Here is a 25466-nt window from a genome sequence, read left to right on the forward strand (position 1 = left end):
ACCATGAAGCCCGCAAGACCTTTTTGAGACCTAAAAAGCTTGTTTAGCCTGACATTTCATAATAATAATCATAGATATAATAACTAACATTTATATAGCATTTAGTATGTACAAGGAACTGCACTGAGTGCTTTAGAATTATCTCATTTGATCCTCACAACAACCTTTCAGTGTAGGTGCTATTATTATCTCTAACTGACACATGAGGAAACTGAGACAAACAGGGGCAAGTGATTTGCCCATGGTCACACAGGTAGTAAGGGTCTGTGGCCAGATTTGAACTCAGGTCTCCCAGTGCTTTATCCACTGCACCACCTAGCTGCCTCCACAGACTGGGTTTTTTTGAGTTTTTGGAATGAGACGGAGACCAGACCAGAGGATCCAGATTCAGCAACTCTGAATTTAAAACTCCACTATTCACTGGGTAAGGGCAGGTAGGTGTTGCAGTGGATACTTCACCAGGCCTGGAGTCAGGAAGACTCATTGTGAGTTCAGGAAGACTCATTGTGAGTTCAAATCCAGCCTCAGATGTTTCCTAGCTGTGTGACCCTGGGCAAGACATTTTACCCTGTTTGCCTTCAGTTTCCTCATTTATTAAAATGAGCTGGAGAAGGAAATGGCAAACCATTCCAGTATCTTTGCCAAGAAAACACCAAATGGGGTCACAAAGAGTCAGGCACAATTGAAAAACAACAAAAATTCACTGGGGACTTGAAGAAATACAGGGGTCTGGGAGCCAGCAGATGGGTCCAGGAGGAGAGGACCAATCAGAAGCTATCTTCACAGCAGGAAGCAAACAACGTGCATCCATTGTTGCTGACGCACCCGCACCCTCCCCTCCGTGTATGCCGTAGAACAACAAGGTGTGTATTGGAGAGAATAAAGTCTCTGGGTTGTTCAATGAGACAAAGGCCAAGTGCCTTCAGAATAAGCATGAGACCAGAAACCAACCAAGTTGCTGGTGCATTTGCTCTGATAATCTTTAGGTAGAGACGTCACCAGACTTGGAATCTGTCTCATCTTTTTCCTGTGTGAGTTTAGATGCCAGGAATGGTTTCTTACTCCCGAACCTGGTGTTTTTCACAGAAATATTCAGATTTTTCTCCCCCTCTGGATCTCTCAGCTTTAATTCTTGATTCCCTCCAGATGTTTCTATAATGATTTCACTTTCTGTATGATTCGGTAGCATCACGGAGAAAGAGCTGAGCTTGAAGCCAGGAGAACCTGTGTTCAACCCTGCCTCTGACAGGTACTTGCTGTGTGACCCTGAGCCAGTCCCGTAACCGCTCAGGCTTCAAACAACTCTCGAAGACTCTTAGTTGCAGAGAACGGACTGACCAGCATTAGTAGAAGGTTTCATCCCCTGGCAATTTCTTATTCCAGTCCTTTTTTCCATCTTTATAATGTTATGCTCTGACACTGCTAATCAGAAGCGAATTCAGGCCTTCACAGAAGTAGAACCTTCGGGCTTCCTGAAGACATTGGCCAAACCAAAAAGGCAAAGAAGGTTTGGGTTTTAAAATGAGTTCCACAGAGCACCTGAATCGTGTGACCTGGGAGGATGGCGGTGGCGCCATTAATCTCTGCCCGTCTCCCCCGGTGCTGTTTCTTGACTTGATACAAATAAAGCCTTTTATAAGTGGGCATCCTATGATAGGGATACTCCTGCTTCTGCCTAAGGAAGCTTGCTCCTGAGAAATGTCAATAAAGACAAATGTCATCAGATTTACAAAACAGTATTTTATCTACCAGCCAGGATGTAATCACCATGTCTGCTTGATTCCCACTAGACTGTAAGCGTCTAGAAGGGAGGGGCTGCTTCATTATTATTGTTACATCCCCAGCATGGTCCCTGTGATGTGATGCTGTTTAGTCAGTCAGTTGTGTCTGACTCTTTGGGACCCCATTATGGGGTTTTCTCGACAAAGTGGAGTGGTTTGCCGTCTCCTTCTCCAGAGGATTAAAGCAAATAGAGGTTTAAGTGACTTGCCCAGGGTCACATAGCCAATAAGTGTCTGAGGCCAGATTTGAACTTGGGTCTTCTTGACGCCAGGCCCAGTGCTCTATCCACTGAGCCACCTAGCTTCCTCATGCCTGTGACATAGTAGGTGCTTAAAAAGCGCTTGTTGATTGATTAAGACTTATTCTTCCTTCTTTCTTTCATTCATTTAACAAGTATTTATTAAAGGACCATTGGTGATACTGTATGTATACACACATAATTTTTCTCCTGGCCCATCAGTATCATTCTTTTGGCAACTTGGAAATCTTCCAGGTGGTTTGTCCCTCTGTGATCTCATTGATGAGAGGGCTTTATCCAGATCACAACCCATCCATGCCTGCCTTTCCTGAGGACTGTTGTCTGTGTCATTCAGTAAATCTGCCCCTGAGGAGTCCACACAATGTACTGGGCATCTTGTTCCCTTTCTCTGGCTTAGCACATGGGTTGTTCCTCTCTCCCTTTCCCTCCTTCCTTCCCTCCCCCTCCTCTGTGTGTGTCTCTCTCCCTCCCTCTCTCTCTCCCTCCCTTTCTTCCTCCCTCCTTCCATCCCTCCCTCTCCTCTCCGTCTCTGACTCTCTCTCCCCTCCCCCTTCTCTCCTTCTTTCCCTCACTATATGAACAACTCTATTTTTTTCCAGCTACTCATCTTTCCAGTGACATCTTTACGGCTGTTCTGTGTAACTGAAAGCAGCTAGGTGGAACAGTGGCTAGATTGTGGGGCTTGGATTATGAGAGACTCCACTTCTAATCCTGCCTCAGATACTGATCAGCTGAGCCAGTCACTTCAGCTCTCCATGCCTCGGTCTAGTCATCTGTACAATGAGGGAGTTGAACTCCATTGCCTCTTGGAGTCTATGATCCTTATCTGTAATGTCCTGCAGCCTGCTGTCTCGTATCATGTGTTTTTCCATTGTCCTTCTAGGCATCCTTTCCTTCCATTCTTTGAGGACTTTAATATTCCATTACAATAAAACTGACATAATTTTTCTACTTCCAAAGCTTACACCTCAGTCATGTCTCTGAATTCATTGGGAAACCAAGATTCTGAACTATAATAATAGGAGCATCCATGGTACATTGGATGTTGGTGTTCAAAAAGGAGACCTTGTTTTAGGGAGAAGCTTGGGCTTATTAAATGTATTTGGGCTACATCGTGGTTTTGGTGCAATATTCAATTCATTAAGCATTTATTAAGCATTTACTATGTACCAAGCACCATGCTAGGCACTAGGGATACAAAGGTGAAATAAAAAACAATCCCTGGCTATGTATAAGGCTATTTTAGTCTCTCTAACTCAATAAAAACTAAAGTCATAGGTACCATCCTTGTTATAGAACCCAAACGCCCTTTTCCATCTTCTGTCCATTGGAAAACAGTTGACCATATCCTTAAAACTCTGTCCTCTCTTGGCTTCCACAATGCTGTATTCACTGGTTTCTCCTCCTCCCTCCATCTTCTTTACTGATTCCTTTTCCCTCTCTTGCCACCTGTAACTAAGGGGCCTCCTTAAAGCCTAGGTCTTGGCCTTCTGCTTTTCTTTCTCTCCATCCTCTCTTCTTACTTTTACTACCTATGAGACACTTAGGTAATCAGTGACCCCCTCCAGCCCCACCAGCTGCTGGTGACTTTCCATCTGAGATTACCATCCTTCCACTCTAGATGCATCTTGAATGTCCCTAGTTGTTTGCTTCTTATCTTCCTCATTAAAATATAAGTAGAGATTGTCTTTGCCTTTCTTTATAATTCTAAGAGTCACTCAGTGTCCAATACATCATAAGTGCTTAATAAATGGTTGTTGGCTAACTATCTCCCTAAGGCTCAGTTTCTGTATCTGTAAATGAGAGTCTGAATTAAATAGCATTTGAGATCCTTTTCCATTCTAGAATTGTGATCCAGTGTGATCAACTGAACTTGTGACTTCTAAATTTCTCTCTCTAATCTCAAGCTGATTTACTTTCTAATTTCCATCTGCATACTGGACTTTTCCATGTGGTTATTTTGCTGGTATCTCATGCTCAACGTGGTCGTAGAAACCAGATGCAATAATGTCCCCCCTGTACCAGCTCTTCCCAGATTTGCTTTACCAGTCACCATTCTCTAGCCCCCAAGTTTCTATACTTGAAATCTCAGTTATTCCTCTCTTCATCCTCCATCATCTAGTCAGCCACCATATTCTGTCAGTCATCTCCTTGTACTATCCTTTCTCCAGTCTTTTCTCTAGCCCATCCTTTGTTTTACTGAAGGCCTTAAGAATGCTTATTATCATATGGCTTTTCTGCCCAAAGCTTCAGTGACTCCCTCTTTCTAACTATATCACATCTAAACTGCCCTGCTTGGTTCCCTGGCATTTTTTACACAACTGTTAGCACCCTTGGTACTTCTCCTTACTTCCCTCCTTTTCAATCTTATGTCCTACCATTGACAGAACTAATCATTCAAGTATCAAGTATTTACAAATCACTTACTATACTCCAGGCACAGTACTAAGCACTAGAAATACAAGTAAAAGCAGAAAGACAATCCTTGCCCTCAAGGAGCTCACATTCTCAAGGGGGAAGACAAAGCATAAATAAGCTAAAGATGGGGGAGGGGGGAAAATGGCAGGCCTGGGCATCCATCCATTGAAATGGAGGTTCTGGGAAGAACCAATTAAACAGTGAGAGTGGCCACAGTGGTGGAAGGTATTTGCAATGTGTGAAGTCCAGAGGTGGAGTGAGTTTCCAGAGTGAAGAGGTTTCTGAAGCGTTCTAGAGAAAGTCCAAAGAATCAGGAGCACAGCCTTCTGTAACATTACTGGATTGAATGATTCACTTAGTAATGCACCTCCTGCCTCGGAATCTACTGCCTTGGGAATAAGCCAGAATCATTCTTGCCTCATGTCACTCTCTTCACCAGGAAACTCTTGCCTTCTCCCCAAATTCTATCTGAGACCTGCCTATCCTTCGAGACCCAGATTCACTAAACCTTCTGTGAGCACTCAAGTCTTCATTGGTCATAGTTTAAATGTCTGTAACACATAATTTAGCACTTCATTTGGTTTTGTCTTACTGCTGCTTGATGTATGTTAATCTCATCTCCCTTATTCAATTGTAAATTCCTTGAGGGCAGGGATTATAGGATATCCCTTTTCCTCTATCACTAGATCTGGGCTGAGTGTCCAGTAGGCAGTTAAATGAGTATTTGTCTGGTGGATTCTCCAGAGATGATTAGATCCATTGGATATATTCAGCAGTCACTGCCAGATAATATAAAACAATTTCTTCACCTTCCCATGTCAGGGATAGATAAGTAGAGCATTTATTATGTGCTACGTTTTGAAGATACAGATATAAGCAAACAAGAAAGTCCTTGCCACATTCTACGTGTGGAAGCCAACACATATGGGAATCTGGCAGTTGGGTGGGCAAGAGGGAGAGGCCTCTACTAGGCCTAGTTCTGGTGGAAAATAGTTCTGGTGAAAATAAGGTGAAAGTTCACCTTTCAAAGCCCTCTGTCCAAGGGTAGAGTCTAAGGTTCTAGGGTGGGGAGGAAATAGGCTATAGGGATGAGCCCAATTCATCTGCCATTCCCTTCTATCCAGCCCACCCAAATAGGAGGTTCGTCCTCAAGCTTGTGGTCCTATATATGGTATAAAGACTATCTTATGATACATCCCAAAACTATATCCTTAAATTATAGACCTTGAAGAATGTGTTTGAGGTACTTTAAAAAAACAGAAAAGATTCCAAGGGAAAATAACTTAGAGCCTCATGATTTACCAGATTAAAAACTAATATATAAAGTAACATATTAGCCATCTGCTCATTCTTATTTGTAATACCTACAAGTTACAGTCATTTTACCCTTTTATTTCTGGCTTATTTTAAAAGAATACAACAAAAAGAATATCTATTAGGCTTCTGATTCATTTCAGTCATCTTTCCAGAGGCTAAAAAATGGGGTAGCTTCTGAATTTCACTGACTTTGATTGAAAGCAGGAATCCAGAATTGTCTGCTGAGTGATATTAGTCAATAAAGCATTTTTTAGACAGTTTATTATAACTTGCAATATGCTATCTCACTGTTTGCTTCTGGGAGTCCTGAAAGGGGTACATTTTAGTCTTCCTTCGATAAAAATGTCATTTTATGACATTCTATTTAACAAATTTATTTAACAAATTCTATTTAACAAATTTATTCTATTTAACAAATTTCTGTAACGGGACAGGAGTTTCTGCTCATGTTTTGTTAGCACTAAATTGATCAGAATGGTCAACTGAGCACCATAATTTAAGGATGTTAACAAGCTGTAGAGCATCCAGACAAAGGTAAGCAGGGAGACAAGAATCTAATTCAATTCAATAGGCATTAATTCTAAGTTCCTATTACATAGAAAGGGTAAGTAGGTGGTGCAGTGGATAGAGTGCCAGGCCTGGAGTCAGAAGACTCATCTGCCTGAGTTAAAATCCCACCTCAGACACTTAGTAACTGTGTGACCCTGGGCAGGTCACTTCACCCTGTTTGCCTCAGTTTCCTCATCTATAAAATAAGCTGGAGAAGGAAATGGCAGATCACTCCATTATCTTAGCCAAGAAAATCCGAAATGGGATCATAAAGAATGGAACACAACTGAAACGACTGAGCAGCAGCAGCAACAAAAATTACATAGAAAGTATTACTCTGGGTGCGAGAGAAATTAAATGCTCCCTGTCATCCGGGTGCTCACCTTATAAAGAGAAAATACAACACTGAATGCAGAGAAGTGAATACCAGGTAATTTGAGGAGAGAGAATATTGACTGAAAAGAGCAGGAAATGTTTCTCCTAAGACTCAGTACCTCAACTAAGCTGTCAAGGAAGGTCAAGATTCTGAAAGGGCCCTGTGCAAAAATGCTGAACAGGAGATCAAATTCCAAATTCAGGGAAATAACCATGAGCCGGATGGCTAGAATATAAAGTGTATAAATAGGAAGAAATGTCAAGCAAGTTAGGAAAGGTGAGCTGGAACCAGCCCTTTACAGACCCTCAATGCCAAGTTGAGGAAATTGTATCTTGTCCTAGGGGCAACAGAGAGCCAGTGAAGCTTCTTGGGGAGTGACGTGGTCAGACCTGGGTTTTAGGAAGATTGCTTTGGGAGCTGTGTGTAGGCTGGATTAAAGAAAAGGGGAAAGCGGAAGCAAAGCTAACCATAGATAGAGATGGTGGGCAGATGGATGTCTGGGAATATTTGCCTTTGGACAGTGAGTTGACCATTACTGATACTTTTCCTTGAATCATGGATTGTAAGTGTATCAATGTTCTCAGCTTTTGTAAACATTTTCCATTAATATTTCTTCAAAAAAATTTTAAAACTTGGGTTTAAAAAAACAATTACATCAATAAATGAAAGGTTGTATGGAGCTGCCAAACATGTAAGAAAGACTTTAGTGGACATTAAGCTTTACCAGACATGAGTCAGTAGTGTGAAAAGGCAGCTGCCATGTGAGGCTGCGTTCCTTTGTAGCATCCGAGATGAGAGAGGGTATAGGCTGTGCCCTGTGTGCCTAGGTCAGGTCCCATATGGGTGTTGGCTTCAGGTCTGCATGCTACATTTTCAGAAAGATATTAATTAGCTGTATAGCATCCAAATGGAGGTAACCAGGGATGATGAGAGGACCGGAATCCATGCAGGGATCAGTAGAAGAAAGTGGGGAAGTTTCACCTGGTGTGGAGAAGTATTGAGGGGAGTACAATGGCTTTCTTCAGTAGCCCAAAGGCTGGAGTATGGGAGAAGGCGGTAGATTTTTTTTTTTTTATCTCCAAAGTCAAAATGAAGATTAATAGGTGAAAGTTACAGAAGCAGATTTCAGCTCCATGTAAAATATAACTTCTTAAGAGAGTTGTCCAAAAGGAGAATGAATGAGTTCTTTATCAATAGATATTTTCAAGTGGCAGCTTGGATGACCATTCTTTAGGAAGCTGTAGAGGGAGGTGCCGATGCGGGTATGGGGTCAGGTAAGATTGCTTCTGAGATCCTTTGTAACTCTGAGGGTCTGTGATTCTATAGAATGGACTGTGACCCAGGAAATATTCTTGCTAAAATAAGTAACTCTTAAAACTTATATATGTTCTTGCTTGATAAATAACTCGTGAAATGGATATGACTTTTTTCTTCTCCAAACTCTAAACCCTAAACCTGCATTTTGTCTCTGAATTCACTAGAAATCCTGGATTCTGGGCTGTCATAATAGGAACACCTAGTATTAGTAATGGACCTCCCTAGAAAATATATTAAATTATTAAATTGCTCAGTTCCCCTCATGGCAGCAATAATGTCCCCTCCACTTCTAAGCAAATAGCGAAAAAAGTGCCTAGTAGATAACAAAAGACTGCAGATTGCAGTCAAATGTTTACCAAGTTAATACCTTTTGACATGGTGGATTTCTTTCCAGGTTGGTTTTGTTTGTTTGGTTGGTTGATTGCTTTTTTTTTCCTTAAGATTCTTTACTCTAGTGAAGAACTAGATATGCAGAATGAGACGTACACTTTTGGGTATAGCCAACAAGGGACTTTGATTTGCTTAGCTATTTATGTTTGTTAGAAGGATTTTGTTTGGTGTTTTTCTTTTTTTTCCCAATGAAAGAGATGGAAGGGAGAAAAAAAATGCCTAACAATATAAAAAATAAAATTTAATTTTAAAAAAAATGTTCTTTGAACAGATATGGTTTATCCTTTGATTATCTTTTGTTTGTTTTTTATTGATTCAACAAGCATTTTTAAACACCTGCTATGTGCCAGGTACTGCACTAGGCACTGGGGGTAGCAAGAAAATAAAGTCAGTTCCTCCCCTCAAAAAGCTCACATTATATTGTGGGGAAACCAAAATGTAAACATCAAATTAAATACAAAATATATACAAAGTGATACCAAGTAATTTCTAACGAGAAGGGACCAGCGACTGGAAGGATAAAGATAACCTTCCTGTAGGAGGTGCCAGCTCAGCTGAGCTTTGGAGGAAGCTGGGAACCTTAGGAGGGGAAGCTGAAGAGGGAAGGAATTGCAATAGCCCTTTGATTATCTTTAAATAGTCAACAGGCTTTCTCAAGTTGACCCTCTCTTGCCCTTAGCTTGAGTCCTTTTCTTTACCATTTGCTGTCTCTACATGCCTCTTGTCTACTCCAATATCTCTTATAGGAAGCGATGGGATTGTTTTGGAAATTTCCCTCCACCCTCCACCCTGCTAAATATTTTGAGGGGAACATTTTGGCTCAGCTTATTTTGTTACTACATGTCATGTCATGTCCATTTTGGAATTCTGGGATTTCTTGGGCGTATCTGATTTTTGGTGTATGTAAGCGCCTGCCTCAAATTTGGAAAATACTTCTAAGTGATTTTAGGAAGTTCATCTTTAGGCAGATTTCCTAAATGATTAAGTTTTTAATTTCTTATGCAAACATTTTGCACTCCACATTTGATCAAATCCCATTTCCGATAACCACTTGGATGAAGCCCATACTGTTGCCTTCCTTGAACGAAGTAGAAAGAGACAAGTGATTTTCCCCTTAAGAATGATTCCAGTTTGAAAATGTCAATAGATGCAAAAAGCCGCCCCAGAGCTTTGCTCTCTCGAATGGAAGTGGAGTAGTAATGACATAGTCAATGGTAACTGTCACCGAATGAAGAGAAATCAGATTGTCAGGCCTGGATCTATGAAATTCTTGCCAAAGTAGGACCTCATTTACACATACATCTCTTCATACCCTTTGCTAAGAAAAGCATCTGTGACAGTTTAGATGTTTGTTCGTTTGCCAAAGATCTTTCACTCTGAATAAAGTAAATATCATGTCTGCTGTTTATCTTCAAAATCCGATAGAATATTTTTTAAAAAGAAATATTGAGGGAAGAGGGAGGAAATTGGGAGGTCCCGGGGGTGAGCAGTGGGCTTTTCGGCAGTGCTACAGTGCCAAATGAGATTGGATAAATCCATGTTTAACATAAAACAGGTATAACAGCTGAATGAGAACCATGAGGCCTAGGACTGGCCCTTCAAAATGAAGCAAGTGACCATGGATTGGGTTGTATGGTCTTCTAGAACCCACTCCCAGGTCCTGACAACTTCAAAAGATCCAGCTACTTTAGTCAGACTAGTTGTTTGGCATCGTACGGGCACAGCTGCCTCGATCAAAAATTTGAGCAATTTTTTTTTTTTGGCCTCAGAAGCCAGCTGGTACAATGCCATGTGTCTGCAAGTGGGTGCAAAACAGCTCCAACTTCAAAGATTGGAAGGAGGATGTAATTGCTCTATACTCAAAGGTGACCCCACTGAACAGGGAATTTACATTAGAGAACCTAATAAAATGTCATGTCTGGGCTACAGAAAATTAGTCAGCAAAGAGACATCCCCAGGAAGGTCACTTTTCATTTAAAAATGTGGTATGGAAGTTTAACAGAGAAAAATGCGTTGAATGATGGAAAAAGTAGAAAATTTACTTAGGTCCCCCTTTGATTTCAATTTTGATTCAATGCAACAAGCTTATATTAAGTACCTATTACACTCCAGGTAATGTGCTCAGCATATAAAAACAGAAGAAAACAGCCCAGTCCTCAGAGAGCTTTGGGATAGAACATGTACACAGCTGAGTCAGAATGGGGCGATTTGAAAAGAGAGAGGGCCCTAAGAATTAGGAGAAAGCCTTCTGAAAGGGCCCCAGCACTACTCCCCCATTTTGCAGATGAGGAAACTGAAGAAGCTTACATTCTGTTGGGGGAAGAAACCAAAACATACATATCAAATTAAATACAAAACTTGCACAAAGTGATACCAAGTAAATTCTAGAAAGAAGGGAAGTGGTTTGCTGAGGGTTATACAGGAAGTAAGCAGAAGTGAGATATAAACCCAAGTCCCCCAAATCCCGGGCCAATAGACTTAAGAGGCTCTAAGAGGCCTCACACAGCCCGAGTTCAATTTCAAATATATGTGAAGATTTAGAATAGGCGCATCTGCCCTGGCTAACACAACCAGACCCTATTTGAATTTGGCAGGGAAATTACAAAGTGCCTTGAACAGTGTAAGCATATGATAAATGTTGGTTGAATTGAATTGAGTGAAATTGCTTTTTTAAAAAAATGTGGCCCTGATTCATGAGATTGCACCTTATGGAAATATTAGCGTGTGACTTTGAATGTCTTCTCTTTTCTACAGATGACATGGAAGCCATTCCTGTCAAGCAGTTTGTTAAACATATCAGTGAGCTCTATTCTAATAACCAGCACGGATTCTCCGAAGACTTTGAGGTAGGTTTCAGAACCAGAGCTGAGCTTCCAGGAAACTGACCCATGTTTGGGCTTTGAGGGGTAGAGTTTTGTTTTGTTTTGCTTTGTTTTACTCCAGGATACTTTTGAGAGAACTCCTCAGCATCATGTTTATCATTCATTTTTAAAAATTCATCTTAAATGAATTCATTCTAAAATACAATATTTATGTTTAGGGTACATATTTATTTTAATAGAATATTAATAGTTAGCATTTACATAGTGTTTTAAGTTTTGCAATGCACTTTACAAATGTCTCTTAAAACTCAAAACCCTGGGAAGTAGGTGCCCATTTTACAGATGAAGAAACTGAGAGAGATGTAAGGCGACTTACTCAGGGTCACACAGCTGGTATCTGAGGCCAAATTTGAATTCAAGACTTCCTGAGAATGTATGGTTAAATTATTGAACCACTGTGAACTTCAGCTTTTTCATCTATAAAACAGAGATAGTATCTGCCTCTCCCTCCCCAGGGCTATTTGTAAGAATCAAATAAGACAGTGTATAGAAAGGACTTTGCAAACCTGAAAGCACTATATAATTGTGAGCTAGTTTTATTCTTTTAAGAATTCAAAATAACATTCTTTTCACAATTTAAATTGTTTCTTTAATTTTTGAAAGTGTTATATTATTTTATTGATATCTTTTTGTTTTTATATCACCTTAATTTCCATATATCTCTCCCCTTTTACTGCCTATTACTGTTGTAAGAATTTAAAATAATATCCTTTTCACAATGTAAATTGTTTCTTCATTTAAAAAAACAGTCTTACCTTTTGTTTTTACATTACCCTAATTTCCAAACAGATCCTTCTCCCTTCTCCTACTCATCCAGCCATTCCTTGTTACCATGGATAGTGACAGGGGATAGGAACCTGGACCTATGATTTATTGCTATAGGGAATCCCAGGTGAGGAAATTTCATCCACCGATGCAGGTCAGCATCTTCTCTGCAACTTGTAGTCTTAGAGAGCTGTCTAGAGCACTGAGAGGTTAGGTTATTTGCTCAAGGTCACACAGCAACTGAGTGTCAGAGTCGGGGTATGAATACGTCTCCTCCCTGTTGGACAGATGAATACATGGAGGCTCTTCACAGGTTAAGTGGTCTGCCCAGAGCCACATGTCTTGGAAGTGTCCAGTCCAGGACTGGCCCCCGGCTTCCTGGCTCATTAGCCCAGCCTCCATGGACTGACGAATAAGCTGTCCAATGAATGAGTGGGCCTCTGGTTGACTAGAAAAGGGAGCAGAATGGAAATGAACTTTTCTGCCTTCATCCAGACTTCAGCCTTGAGTAGCCATCCCCAGACTGGCTCTTGCCTTCTAGAGTAAAGCGAGTTCTGGCTTGCACCCCTTCTTCCAGGGACATCTATGAGCACCAACAGGAAAGAGCGTGTCTCTTCCAAATGAAGGCACAGGCTTATGGCTATGATAGATACTGAGAGGTTGAGAACAAGGTGGAGGGTAGCATGAAGTCCTCTGTCAGCTTTTGAGCCGATGCCAGGGCATCAATGACAGGGTGTAAATGAGCTGTTAAACAAACAGATTGTCCTCTTCCAAAAAGAAGCTTGACTTTGGAAGCACGCTGACTGGAACTCAAGGTCTCCCATCCTCCCCGCCTTGCTGATAACTAGCTACGTGATCCTGGCCAAGTCACTTGAGGAGACTGATCTGCTTCTCAGTTTCCTCATCTGTAAAATGGGGACACTCATAGATGCCTTGCCTCCTCCCCCAAGATGCATTTAATGAGTCAATGGATACAGCCGAGCTTTAGGAAACCATAAATATTTTGCGAATGTCTTATCTAGAGAGTAAGATGAAAAACAAAGATCTTTAGCTTTATACATAAGCATCCTTCAAGGAAAGGCAGGTATAACCAATGGTAGTCACAAAGGCAACACTGTTTCCAAGTGTGCTGTAAAGTGAATCACAACCATTTTCTAAAATCTGTAATCATAAAATCATGGCTTTAGAAGTAGACGTTCCTCTCAAAACTCTTGTAGTTAGGCAGGATAAGTAGGTGGTAGGAGCACAGATTTTGAGCTGGACGGGCCCCGAGAGACCATCTGGCCCAAGCCCCTCATTTCACAGATGAGGAGTATTAGGCTGGAGAGGTTAGAGAGGGGAAGGCCCAGGGCACACAGGCATGTGAAGCCATTTCTTCCCCACTCCATTCCCTGCATCGGTGGAATGAAACAAAAAGGTAGTAGAAAGCCATCGAGGTTCACATACTTTCTGGGAGAAGTGGGAGGGTCTAAATTATTTATCGCCAGCCAGCAGACGCTAACCAAAGACGGCACCTATTCCGGCACAAAGAAAATGGTGTAAGTCAAACATTTTGTATTCATGAGGAAGGTAAATGTGTGTGGTGTTAAAAGTGATTTAGTTCAATTGACTGTGGGCTGGATGACTGAGCAGGAATATTGAGGCATTTAACAATGTTGATGGTATTCAGGACAAACATTTATCCTCCAGAGAGCAGGATTTGATCAGGACGATCAAATGCAACTCCAGCTTCTCAATTATTTATGAATTGAGACCCCAGTGCTATTCATCACAGCTGGTTTTGACACCATTTAATTATTCAAAATAATCATCTACACCTCTGTATACTTGATCTGACTTAAAATGGGCTTTTCTGCATCAGAAATATTGCTGCTAACAAACCTGAGGCCTCTTCTTTCTAGTTTCATCTTCCTTCCTTTCTTATTCTTTTTTCTTTCTTTCTTCTTCTTCTTTTATTTTTTTTTTCAAGCAGCAAAGCTCTATTGCCCAACATTTCCCTCCCAGCTTGAATTCTCTGTTAGTGTCATGGTGCTAGTGCGACTGGAAGTGGGGAGGAGGGTTATTAAGGAAGCTTTTGTTCTTGGTCTTTTATTCCCCATCTTCTCTTGATTGAAAAGGTATACCTCATTCAGAGCAGGTAAAAAAATATCTGCTATCCTCAAAAGGACAGTGAGGCAGGAGTAATGAAAACCAATGAAATCTACAGTAGAAAAGGCCTAAATCTCCCCCTCTGGGTAGTCTCACTTGGTAAAACTTCTCAGTTATCCACTTTTTAAAAGAGTCTTAATAATGTTGCAGAATGTAATTGAAATTTATCATGGGCACTGGGAGTGGATCCTAAATCTTAATTTAAAAAAATGCTTTGCAGTGATCACATTTGTTGTTTGAATGTAAAGGCCTGATTAACCAGTGCCTGAAATAGAGCTTAGCTTTTTCTCTAGGGCAGAACCTCTTACCTTGGGGTCCATGAATTTATTTAAGGGAGCCCATGGACCTGAATGGGAAAAAAATACTCTTTTTATTTTCAATATACTCTAACTAAAATTTAACTTTTTCTTCAGTTATAATTTTTTAAATATATCATTTTAAAATGCATGGTTTTAAAAATGTGTCATTCTAAGCAGGGATCCATAGGCTTTACCTGACAGTCAAAAATGGGCGAGGACCCCTGTTCTAGGCTAATATGGCTCTTGGCTCGCAGTTTTTCCCAGCGAATTTGTTTTTACAGTTTTCCAGAGGGATTCTTCAACCCAGCACCCCCAGATTATCAGACCCCAGATTAATGGGGTTGAAACTGAGGTATTTCAGTAGTGGGGATTCGTAACCTTTTTAGGGCCTGAGACTTTTTGCGCAGTCTGGTAAAAGCCTTATGGACTTCTTCTCAGTATTATGTTTTTAAATGCATAAAATATAAAATAGGATTGCAAATGAACCCAATTATATAGAGATAAAAATACAATTTTTCCCATCCAAGTTCAGAGCCTCAGTTTCTTCATTTGTAAAATGGAAAGAGTAGTGATTACATTCCCTACCTCAAGGGATTTTTAATAAAGAAAGTTCTTTTAAGAACTGTTTTAAATATATAGAGTTTTTATAATAAAAGAACTTTTAATTACCTTATATAAAAATATATGCTATATAAACAAAGACAAATCTATAAATGTGGATTATTATTGTTTCATAAATATGGGAGGGCAGCATTTTAAACTATCGACATCATAACCATTAGCAGATTCTGAATCGACGGGAATAGCCCCAGCCCCTCTTCCAACAGACAGCACTGCTGCTATGATATGAGAAAAGCATCAGACTAATTTTTCACCTTCAACCCCTTTAAAATAAATTCTTCCTCCTTCACTCTCTTTTGCAAAGAGTCTCTTGGAGGGAAGGGAATCATCTGTGCTTCCTGAATCACTGAATTCATTGTAGCATTAGAGAACGACATTCTCTCCTTCCTGGCCATAATCCTTCAAGTTTCCAGAGGTGCATTTGTTAGAGCTCTCACTCCAAAGTCGGAGGCTTACCAGCAACATGGATGGGCGACATATTGATCACATTAGGAAGATCAGAGGTTTAAGAAATAAGCTAGGGGATGAGGCTGCAGGTCGTCCTTCCAACGAGCTCTTTAGGGGAGGCCCTCCGATACAATTAACACTGATTGAGCTAAACCCTGACTAGCAAAGCCTCCACACTCAGGAGACTGGAGCCTCATCCAGCTGAGCCCCGACCCCTGGTGATTTGTTAAGGGCCAATGGTCTCAATTACTCTGGGCAGAATTCAGAGACGTCCTTGACATTTCCTTCCATAGTCCCTTGACTGGTGATGTAATTAATGCCTCATGTGGATCACTACACATTCATGGAAACAAAGAAATGCTGGGGTAATATGCATAATATTTTCAACACCGTTTTCTGGACCCCAGCTAAACATCACTAGGGTTGGTTTTAGATCTCAGAAGCCCCAGATTTTCAATGGAGGCCTAGGTAGAGAAGCCTCCAAGAGCTGGGTGGGGAATCAGGCCCAGGAGGGACTGGAGGCAAAGGCCTGAATCTTCCTCATCTTGCTAACTATGTTGTTGTTCAGTTGTTTTCAGTCATGTCTGACTCTTTGTGACCCCATCTGGAGTTTTCCTTGGCCAAGATACTGGAGTGGTTTGCCATTTCTCACGAGGAAACTAAGGCAAACAGGGTTAATGATTTGCCCAGGGTCACACAGCTAGTAGTATTTGAGGCCAGATTTGATCTCAGGTCTTCCTGACTCTAAGCCCAATACTCTATCCACTTTGCTGCCCTTCCTGACTTGGGACTCTGAGAAAGTCACTTTACTTATCTGTGCCTCAGTTTCCTCATCTACACAGTGGATGGTACCTGCCACAAGTCATTTGTGGGGCTCAAATGAGATGAGTATAAAGGACTTCTTCAGTCTTAAAGCACTCTGTAAATGTCAGCTATTATTCCTATCCAAATTCTCTGCATGGGCCTTTAGTGGGCTTCACAAGCCACATGTGGAATGCTGAAATCAGCCTCAATGGCAGAAGGCTATGGCTGGTATCTGCTCCCATGCTGTAAGAAGAAAGTCACTCTGGAGTCATTAGCCACCTCCATGGAGTATCCTGTGTTTTCCTTTCATCCAGTCAGTCAACAAGGGTTTACTTTCTTTACTAAATACCAAGCACCATGCTGGGCACTGAGAATGCAAAGGCACAGGCAAAACAGTGCCTGTCCTCAAGAGGCTTACATTCAACTGGGAGATAGAACGTGCGTACACACATGTGTACATGTATCCTATATACTTGGCACTGATATAGATAGAGAGATAGGTAGATACAAGGAAACTTTGCCCGGGATGGCATCAGCAGCTGAGAGACCAGGAGATGGCCTCTATGGAGAAGGCAGGGCATTTATTAAACATCTGCTGTGTGCCAGGCACTCTGTAGGGGCAGGGAAGGGTGTGTGTGTGTGTGTGTGTGTGTGTGTGTGTGTGTGTGTGTGTATGACTTTTTTTTTTCTCTTTTTTTAGTCAATTGGGGGTTAAGTGACTTGCCCAGGGTCACACAGCTAGTAAGTGTCAAGTGTTTGGTCTGAGGCCGGATTTGAACTCAGGTCCTCCTGACTTCAAGGCCGGTGCTCTATCCACTGCACTACCTAGCTGCCCCCAGAATGACTTTTTTATATAAAGAGATTTGTTTCTTTAGTACGTTGGAAACATTTCAAGGAATGAAATCAAGGCTGTGTGTGCGTGTGCGTGTGTGTGTGTGTGTGTGTGTGTGTGTGTGTGTGTTTAATTATTGGAGTCTCCTTTTGCTTGGGGTCATGGGGCTACCATTCAACTCAGCCAGTGTTGACTAAGAGCCTGTGATGTGCACGTCACTGTTCTGGGCACTGAGAATAAAAAAGATGGAAACCAAACAGTTCTGTTCTTGAGGAGCTTCCATTCTTCTGAGAAGATAGGGCTCATGAGCAGCAAAGTCAGTGTGAAGTAGTAAGAGGAAGGAGCTGAGCACACACACGCACGCACGCGTGCATACGCCATCCCTGAACTCGAAGTTTTCCCAATCTCCCAAAGCTCCACTCTTGGTCTCTCCTGACTCTTCTGTTACAGTTTTGCTGTAGCTCAAACCCATCCCCAGAACCAGTGAGATAGCCCAGCGGACAGAGCGTAGGACTTGGCGTCAGGAAGACCTCAGTGTGAATCCTACTTCAGATGCTGCCTCGCTCTGTGACCCTGAATGAGCTCCTTAACCTCTGTTTCCTCATTTGTAAAACGAGGGTAATGATAGCCCCTGCCTCACAGAGTTGTCGTGGGAATCAAACAATGTAAAATGCTTCATAGACCTTTATGTCCTATGTGAGTGCCAGCTGTTTCTTATTAGAACCATTAGTAACAGGAGCATAGATCTGGAGCTCGAAGGGACCGCAAAGGTTATCAGGTTGAACCCTGTCATTTTATAGGTGAGGAAACTGAGGCTAGAGAAGTTAACTCTTCCTAAGGTTACATAGCAGAGCCAAGGTAATGGGGTGATGGCAATAGCTTCTCCAAGGAGTCTTCTCTATAACCAGCTTAACCTTTAGCTTCCATAACGTAGTATGAGAACAGGACCTTTGATTTCCCTGGGATAGAGAATTCACTGGTGAGGAATCTCCCTCGGACAATGCAGGCGAGCAATTTCTCGGTAACATGTAGCCTTTGAGACTGGTCTCACATAGTTAGGACGTACCAGAGGCAGACTTGAGCCCAGGTCTTCCTGTCTCCAGGACCGCTACGTCACACTGCTTATCTACCATGATATTATGCTCTCTCCTTGGTCTGTTCCTCTACTTCCAGGATAGTCGCTGACTCCAGTTTTCTCTCACAGACTGTTATATAGCCAGTTTCTAACCTCTGAGACCATCATTCTGTTCTAAACATAAACAACTTCTAGTGTTTTCTTTTCTAATTCTGAAATTCCCATGTTCATTTGGCACCCCATCTGTGGTTGCCTGTGAATTATAAAATTAAACATAACCATTCCACTAGGACATTAAAGTTTGCATAAGACCCTATCTGAAGCTATTTCCAAGGTGCTGCACAGGTGAATTTACAACACACTCCCCATCTGTCAATGTCACCTTAATAGGGTTTTTTTTAACACCTATTAAAATCACATTAAATTGGAAATGCCAATTTTGGTGAAGAAAAGCCAGTGGTATACAAAATGATCTCATGGGCATCCAAAGTGAGTTTCGTGTTCCTGTCAGGAATCACCGATGGCATTATCCTAGAGGCAAAATGAGGCACCTTGGACAAAAGCAACCCCCAGGCTTTAATGAAATGATATTTAATATTATTAATGAATGTTCTTTGTTTTCTGTCATTCTCCTAATTGGAAAAGTTAAACAGAGGTGACAACTCTAACCAAGGGTTTCTGATAACAGAGAATCGGATTAACCATGTTGAGTGACTCATTTTGGCTGACCTAAAGTCTGTCTCTTCCTTTGCCTCACATACTTGCATACAGAACCAGCCCCAGCCTGATTTAGACAACAGAAAAGGCATCATGGTAACACTCCATCAAGATGAAGTCATGAAAACTAGCTAGAGATATACCTGGTTGCCTCAGCCTTGTGGGGGCAAAGTCAACTATGGAAGAATTCATACTTGTTTTCAGAGATTCCTCCATCATAGATATCTTTAAAAGTCACCTCATTGAGTTAAATCAAGAAATTAACTAGGCTAATTCTTAGATGACCGTGCTACCGTATGGTAAATCACCATGCCCCTCTCATAGTATGTCGGACTTTTATTGGAGCAAAACAAGGTAACTTTTAAGCAGGGTAGGGAAGCAAAAGGAATAAGTATTTATTAAGTACCTACTATGCGCTAGGCACTTTATGAATATAACCTCATTTGATTCTCACAACAACTCTGGGAGGCAGATACTGTTATTATCCCCATTTTACAGTTGAGGAAACTGAGGCAAACAGAAGTTAAATGAATTGTCCAGTTCACACAGTTAGACTCCAGACCTGGCACTATAGACACTTCACCACTAATACCGTGAAAATCACATAGACTCAGAAGACCTGGGTTTAAATCCTAGCTCTGCCCTTTTGCTACCTTTATGATCATGGTTAAGTCACCCACACTCTCTAGGGCATTAGGTTCCTCATCTGTCAAATGATAAAATTGGACTTGACTTCTCAAGTCCCTTCCAGCTGTAAAACCATGATCCTCTATCATTAGGTGGTTAATTTTTCAGACACATCACTGAGGGTTAGGTACAGTAGAAATTGTGCTGTATTTGAAGTCAGGTTTTGGGTTCAAATCCTGCTTTTAAAACTTATTACCTCTGTGGCTATGGGCAAATCACTTAACTTTTCTGGGTCCTCATTCTTCTATAAAATTAAGGGGTTAGACCTAATGACCTCTAGGGTCCCTTTCAACTCTTAATTCTGTGATACTGTAGAGAGGTTTTGCTCTGTGTTGATAGGAGTATGTACATGGATGAAGTGACAGGTCCATGAATTAATGAGGTAAGTGTCCCAAGATTGGCTAGTGTAGGCATTTTCATCCAGCCCCTTAACACTCATGCTCCAAACAATTCCAGTTACCCAAACTCCACATTGTGTTGTTCTTTTTTCCTCTATAGACATACCCTACCCTACTCAGTAGGGAGATATGAGTCTAGTGACCAAAATTATGGATGGAAATAGCCTTCGTTACTGACGGGAAATTGGCAACTGTCTTTTAGTCTTTAAATGAGGTTAAGTATCATGGAAAACCTCGTCTATTAGTCATATGTCATTATCCTCACGTAGAGGTCTTGAAATATAGTAAAACTGTTCATTACCACCATAAGAGTAGTGAAAAGGGCTCAGTAAATATAAAGCCCAAATGTGCTTCAGAACAATTAAAAACTCAATTATCCTGCTGTGTACAAGATTGGTCAAAAGAGGTCCTAGTCTGAGTGGCTGTCAGTGATTAAAATAACCAAAGGATTCCATGAAATGCAGAGTAATGTTTCCTCACCCACGTGGAAATGGTGGTAGGTGAAAATTTACGTGGGTGAAAATCCACAGTCATCTATTAGTCCGCTGAAGATAAAAGGAAGAGGAATCTCAGAGTCCATCATCTCTACAAATATGAAAAATTAAAACTCAGGATAGTAACTTTATGATGCACTCTTATAACGTCATAACAATCAGAGCTTCTCTGTGTCAAAGGAGACCTCAAAAGCCATCTGGTCCAACCAATGCCTGAGCAAGAATCCTTTCTCCAACACTGTTTCCTCCCTTCTTTTTTTCCTTTCCTCTTTCCCTCTTCCTTTCCCTTCATTCCTTCCCTTCCTTCTTTCTGCTCCTTTCTTCTCTCCCTTTTTTCCTTCCGTCCTTCTCTCCCTCCATTCCTCCCTGTTTTCCTTTCTTCTTTCCCTTCCTCCATCCCTCCCTTTTTTTCCTTCCTTCCTTCTCTCTCTCCATCCCTTCCCCTCGGATATAATTCATTCAGAGAAACTGATGTGACCTCATCAATAATTGCTGGGTGTTCCTTTACTACTTTTAGCCATTTTTATTCTTTCCTTTCCAAGTGGAAAGACTTTACACACTGAAAGTCCTGCACATGATGAACTCAGAAGTCTGGACCCAAAAGAGAAGGAGGTGGGGGAGAAGTGCTGGTAGGAACCTTAGAAATCATGTAATTCCCTCCTCTTTCCCCTCCAGATTTAGAGTGGAGAAAATAAAGCTGAAAGTACTTACTATCTAAGCAATAAGAGGCTATTAGGGAAGCTACTTTAGGAGGACTGTTAGTTTTTGTCTTATGTTCCCAGTGCCTGGCACCTACCAGATACCTAATAAATGTTGGTTGATTGATTGATTGATAAAAACAGTCATGCTAGTAGCTAAGAACAAATCTAAGCAGAATTCGGCCTCCCAGGGATATGGGGACAATATTTAAGTATAGACACATGAACCTAGAAGGACGGGGAGACTTTGTAATGCATGAGGTTGTTTCCTGAGGCAGATGGGAAATAGCTTTGTTAGCAATCTCAGGTGTGTGCTATAGAGGAGCTGGGAATGGTTTCCCTGCCATATTCATGGAGATACATCTGGTCTATCTTACCCTTGGCAGCAGCCCTTTGTGGCATGTTCCTGAGTTCTGAGTGATTATAGTCTGTGTGGTGTAGACTTCTCACCAACTGACTGCCTGCACTCCTGCCCTACTGGGCTTCCTTACTGCTATTAGAGCATTAGTGATGCATTAATACTGTCATCAGCATTGATAATTAAATCTTTCAGGTTTGTAGAGGGCTTTATTTAACGTGATCCCTTTTAATTCCCAGTAGAATGTAAGATGCTTGAAGGCCAGAATTATATGTTTTTGTCTTTGTAGCCCTATCACCATCACCTAGGACAGTGCTTCACACAGATGCTTAATAAATGCTTATTGGATTGACATGATCCTTACAGCAACTCTGTGAAGTATTATCATCTCTATTTCACAGGTGAAGAAGTAGGAGGTTGATAACAGTGACATGATTTACCCATAGACACAGACTAGTCCATGAATGGGACAAGCTCTGAATTTAGGTCTCTCCTGGGCCTCTGTCCTTCTCTCTTCCCCTTATGCTATACTGACGGCCTCTCATGTGCTAACGTTGTACAGGGAGGTCACAGAAAGAAGAGTAAAATCAGAGCTTCCTTTCAGATGTTTCAAGAATTCCTCCCTGGCTTTTCCTGCCCTGGTTCATCCACTGTAGCATTGTCATTAAACTGTACATTTTCTATTACTCAAAACAGCATAAAAAAAATTCCTACAAAGTGAGATGTGTGTGTGTGTGTGTGTGTGTGTGTGTGTGTAGGACAGCTAGGTGATGCAGTGCATAGAGTACCAGTCCTGGAGTTAGGAAGACTCATCTCCCTGACTTTAAATCCAGCTTCAGACACTTATTAGCTGTGTGAACCTGGGCAAGTCACTTAACCCTGTTTTCCTCAGTTTCCTCATTTGTAAAATGAGAAGTGGCAAACCACTCCAGTGTCTTTGCCAAGAAAATCCCAAATGGGGTCTAGAAGAGTCAGATGTGTCTAAAAACGACTGAACATATGTGTGTTGAGTAAATGTGTGTGTTTCACACAGGACTTTTTGCCTTTCTTTGTATCTTCAGTGTTAGCAGCTTAGCACAGTGCCTACCACTTAGGGTTTAATAAATAATTGATTTATTTGTATCTCCCCAGTGCCGAGTGTACTGTTTCCCACATAGTAAGCACTTAATAAATGCTTCTGAAGGTAACAGAAGAGACACACGGGAACTGCCAATATAAATGCATGTGAATATACATATACACGTGCATGTGTATATGTTTGTATGTGTGTGGTACACACACACACACACACACATATATATACACACACATATATAAAAAAGCCTTTCCAGGTGGTGACTAGGAAAGCTAAAGATTATGAAGCAGCCTGTCTACACCTTCCAAGAAAGAGAAATGAGGGAAGGGACCACGAGTCTTCTGAGCAGAGGTTTCTCCTTTGTTCCTCGCTTATCTTCCTTTGATGAGAACAAGACCCTCTCCCCCCCCTCGGGAACAGAGGAGGGGGATCATCCCAGGAAATGCTTGATGAACATTAAGAGTGCCTCCCTCCTTGTTCTCCCTGGGCTTTGCACATTTTGTGGAAAACCACGGTGGTTGCCCTCTCGCACCGTTGTGCCCAGTTGGCGTGTGCCCGAAATTCATTACATCTGCCGTGGGTAAAGCGTTCCTCCTGATAATTTTGCGTCTCTTTGCTCCTGTTCTTTGGAGCACCTGTGCACAGCTAATGACTTCCTTTATTAGGCAGGTCTCATACTTTAAGGTTTTGAAGCACACAGTGCAGTATAATTTGGCTTGTCAATAACCCAGGAAGAACAAATTCAGTACGGGCACAAGGCATACATCTCCAAGAAGGGTCACTGGAGAGGGTGGCTGCCATGCAAAATGATGATGCGGTGGGGAGGGGGAGCTGAGCTGCTCTGTTAGAGCCTCACATGCTGATGTAAGGATGACTTCATTAGCTTCGACCAATGTCCCCTCTGTTCTTCCCTTAACCCCCATAATGGTTTCTGTTCTTCTTGTGTCCTTAGAGCAGAGGTTCTTAACATGGGGCCCATGAACATGTTTTTTAAAATACTTAACATATTTAAATTAAATTTTAAATATTTAAAATTAAAATATTTAAAAATATTAAAAACTTTTTCAATAGAATTGGTTTCCTTTGTAATTCTCTGTATTTTATGCATTTAATAACTTTATTTACAAAAGAGCATTCATGACTAAAAAAATACATTTAAAAATAAACAGGTTAAGAACCCCTGTTCTGCATTGTAAGATGCTTGAAGGCCAGAATTATATGTCTTTGTCTTTGTAGCCCCATCACCATCACCTAGGACAGTGCTTCACACATAACAGGTGCTTAATAAATGCTTATTGGATTGACATGATCCTTACAGCAACTCTGTGAAGTATATGTAGTTGGTCTATATAGTTATATAGTTATGTTACTATATAGTTATGTATATGTCATATATCCTCCTGATCTAACCACCTTCCAGTAGAATGTAAGCTCTCTGAGGTCAGCAATATTTTGTTTGTGTCTTTTACTTCCCCAGCAGTTAACACAGTACCAGACACTTAGTAGCACTTAATGAATGGGCAGTAAATGGAAATAAATAGAGTGAAATACTTACAGTATGTTTATGCATATGTCACACTACCACCACCATATTGTCAGTCAAGGACAACCCCTTCATTGGCTACAGCCTTGCCCTCTCTGATTCTCCACCATCTTCTCTGCATGTATTTTATATACGCCTATTTATTTCAATGTTGCCTTTTTGCCTTTCTTCGTATCTTTAGTGTTAGCAGCTTAGCAGTGTCTACCACATAGTGAGTGTTTAATAAATAATTGATTTATTTGTGTCTCTCCCAGCGCCCAACACGTCTTCCATATAGCACTTCATTAATAAATGCTTCTGAATAAAGTAGAATAGACACACAGAAACTGCCAAGGGACACAGACACTGTACGAACATAATTAGAGGATGCTCTTTACATAAAAAAGGGCAGATCTAAGTAGTTGAAGAAATAGTCATTGGTCATGGGTAAGAGAGGCCAAAGTAATAATAATGACAATACTATGTAAGTTAACTTATTTCCTCAATGTCATGCCAATCATCAAACTACCACCTTATAGAACTAAAAGTGATAACAAAATTCATCTGAAGAAGCAAAAGGACAAGAATATCAAGGGTATAAATGAAAAAAAAGTGAGAAAGAAGGGACTTAGCAATCACAGATCTCAGCTATATGACAAACCTATATTCATAAAAAAAAACCAACATAGTACTAGGTAAGAAATAGACGAGTTGATCAATGGAACAAATTCGAATTAGGAACACAATACACCAAAGCAAATGAGCACTGTAGCCTAGTGTTTGATAAATCTAAAAATTCCAGCTGTTACAGTTGTTATTGTTGTTCAGTCTTCTTAATTCTTTCCTCTTCGTGAACCCATTTGGGGTTTTCTTCACAGAGATACTAGAGATTTGCCATTTCCTTTTTTAACCCATTTTACAGATGAGGAACAGAGGCAAATGGGGTTAAGTGACTTGCCCAGGGTCACACAGCTAGGAAGTGTCTGAGGCCAGATTTGAACATCTACTTAGATGTTCTACCTATTGGAATAATTGTAGACAAAATTTATTAGGAAAACTGGAAAACGGTCTGGCAGAAAGTAGGTATACACCAACATCTCACACTATATACCAAGAAAACTCTTAATAGGGACTTGACTTAGACATAGAGGATAATATCATAAATATACTGGTGAAGCTTGGAAGAAATTACCTGTAAAACCTACAGATAGGGGAAGAGTCCATAACCAAATAAGA

The 25466-nt window shown here is 41.0% G+C and overlaps 1 protein-coding gene across 2 annotated transcripts in view; it reads left to right on the forward strand.

The window, feature by feature from the left end:
* The window catches only part of PTPRG (protein tyrosine phosphatase, receptor type G), a 790321-nt gene that overhangs the window by 721475 nt on the left and 43380 nt on the right, over positions 1-25466 (forward strand). For both annotated transcript variants that reach the window (XM_027863786.1, XM_027863787.1), the window contains one exon: positions 11163-11254. In XM_027863786.1, coding sequence (XP_027719587.1) covers positions 11163-11254 — 92 coding nt within the window. The remainder of the gene's footprint in view (positions 1-11162; positions 11255-25466) is intronic.

The sequence above is a fragment of the Vombatus ursinus genome, unplaced genomic scaffold (genome assembly GCF_900497805.2).
Source record: "Vombatus ursinus unplaced genomic scaffold, bare-nosed wombat genome assembly UNPS02014773.1, whole genome shotgun sequence".
Taxonomy (NCBI): domain Eukaryota; kingdom Metazoa; phylum Chordata; class Mammalia; order Diprotodontia; family Vombatidae; genus Vombatus; species Vombatus ursinus.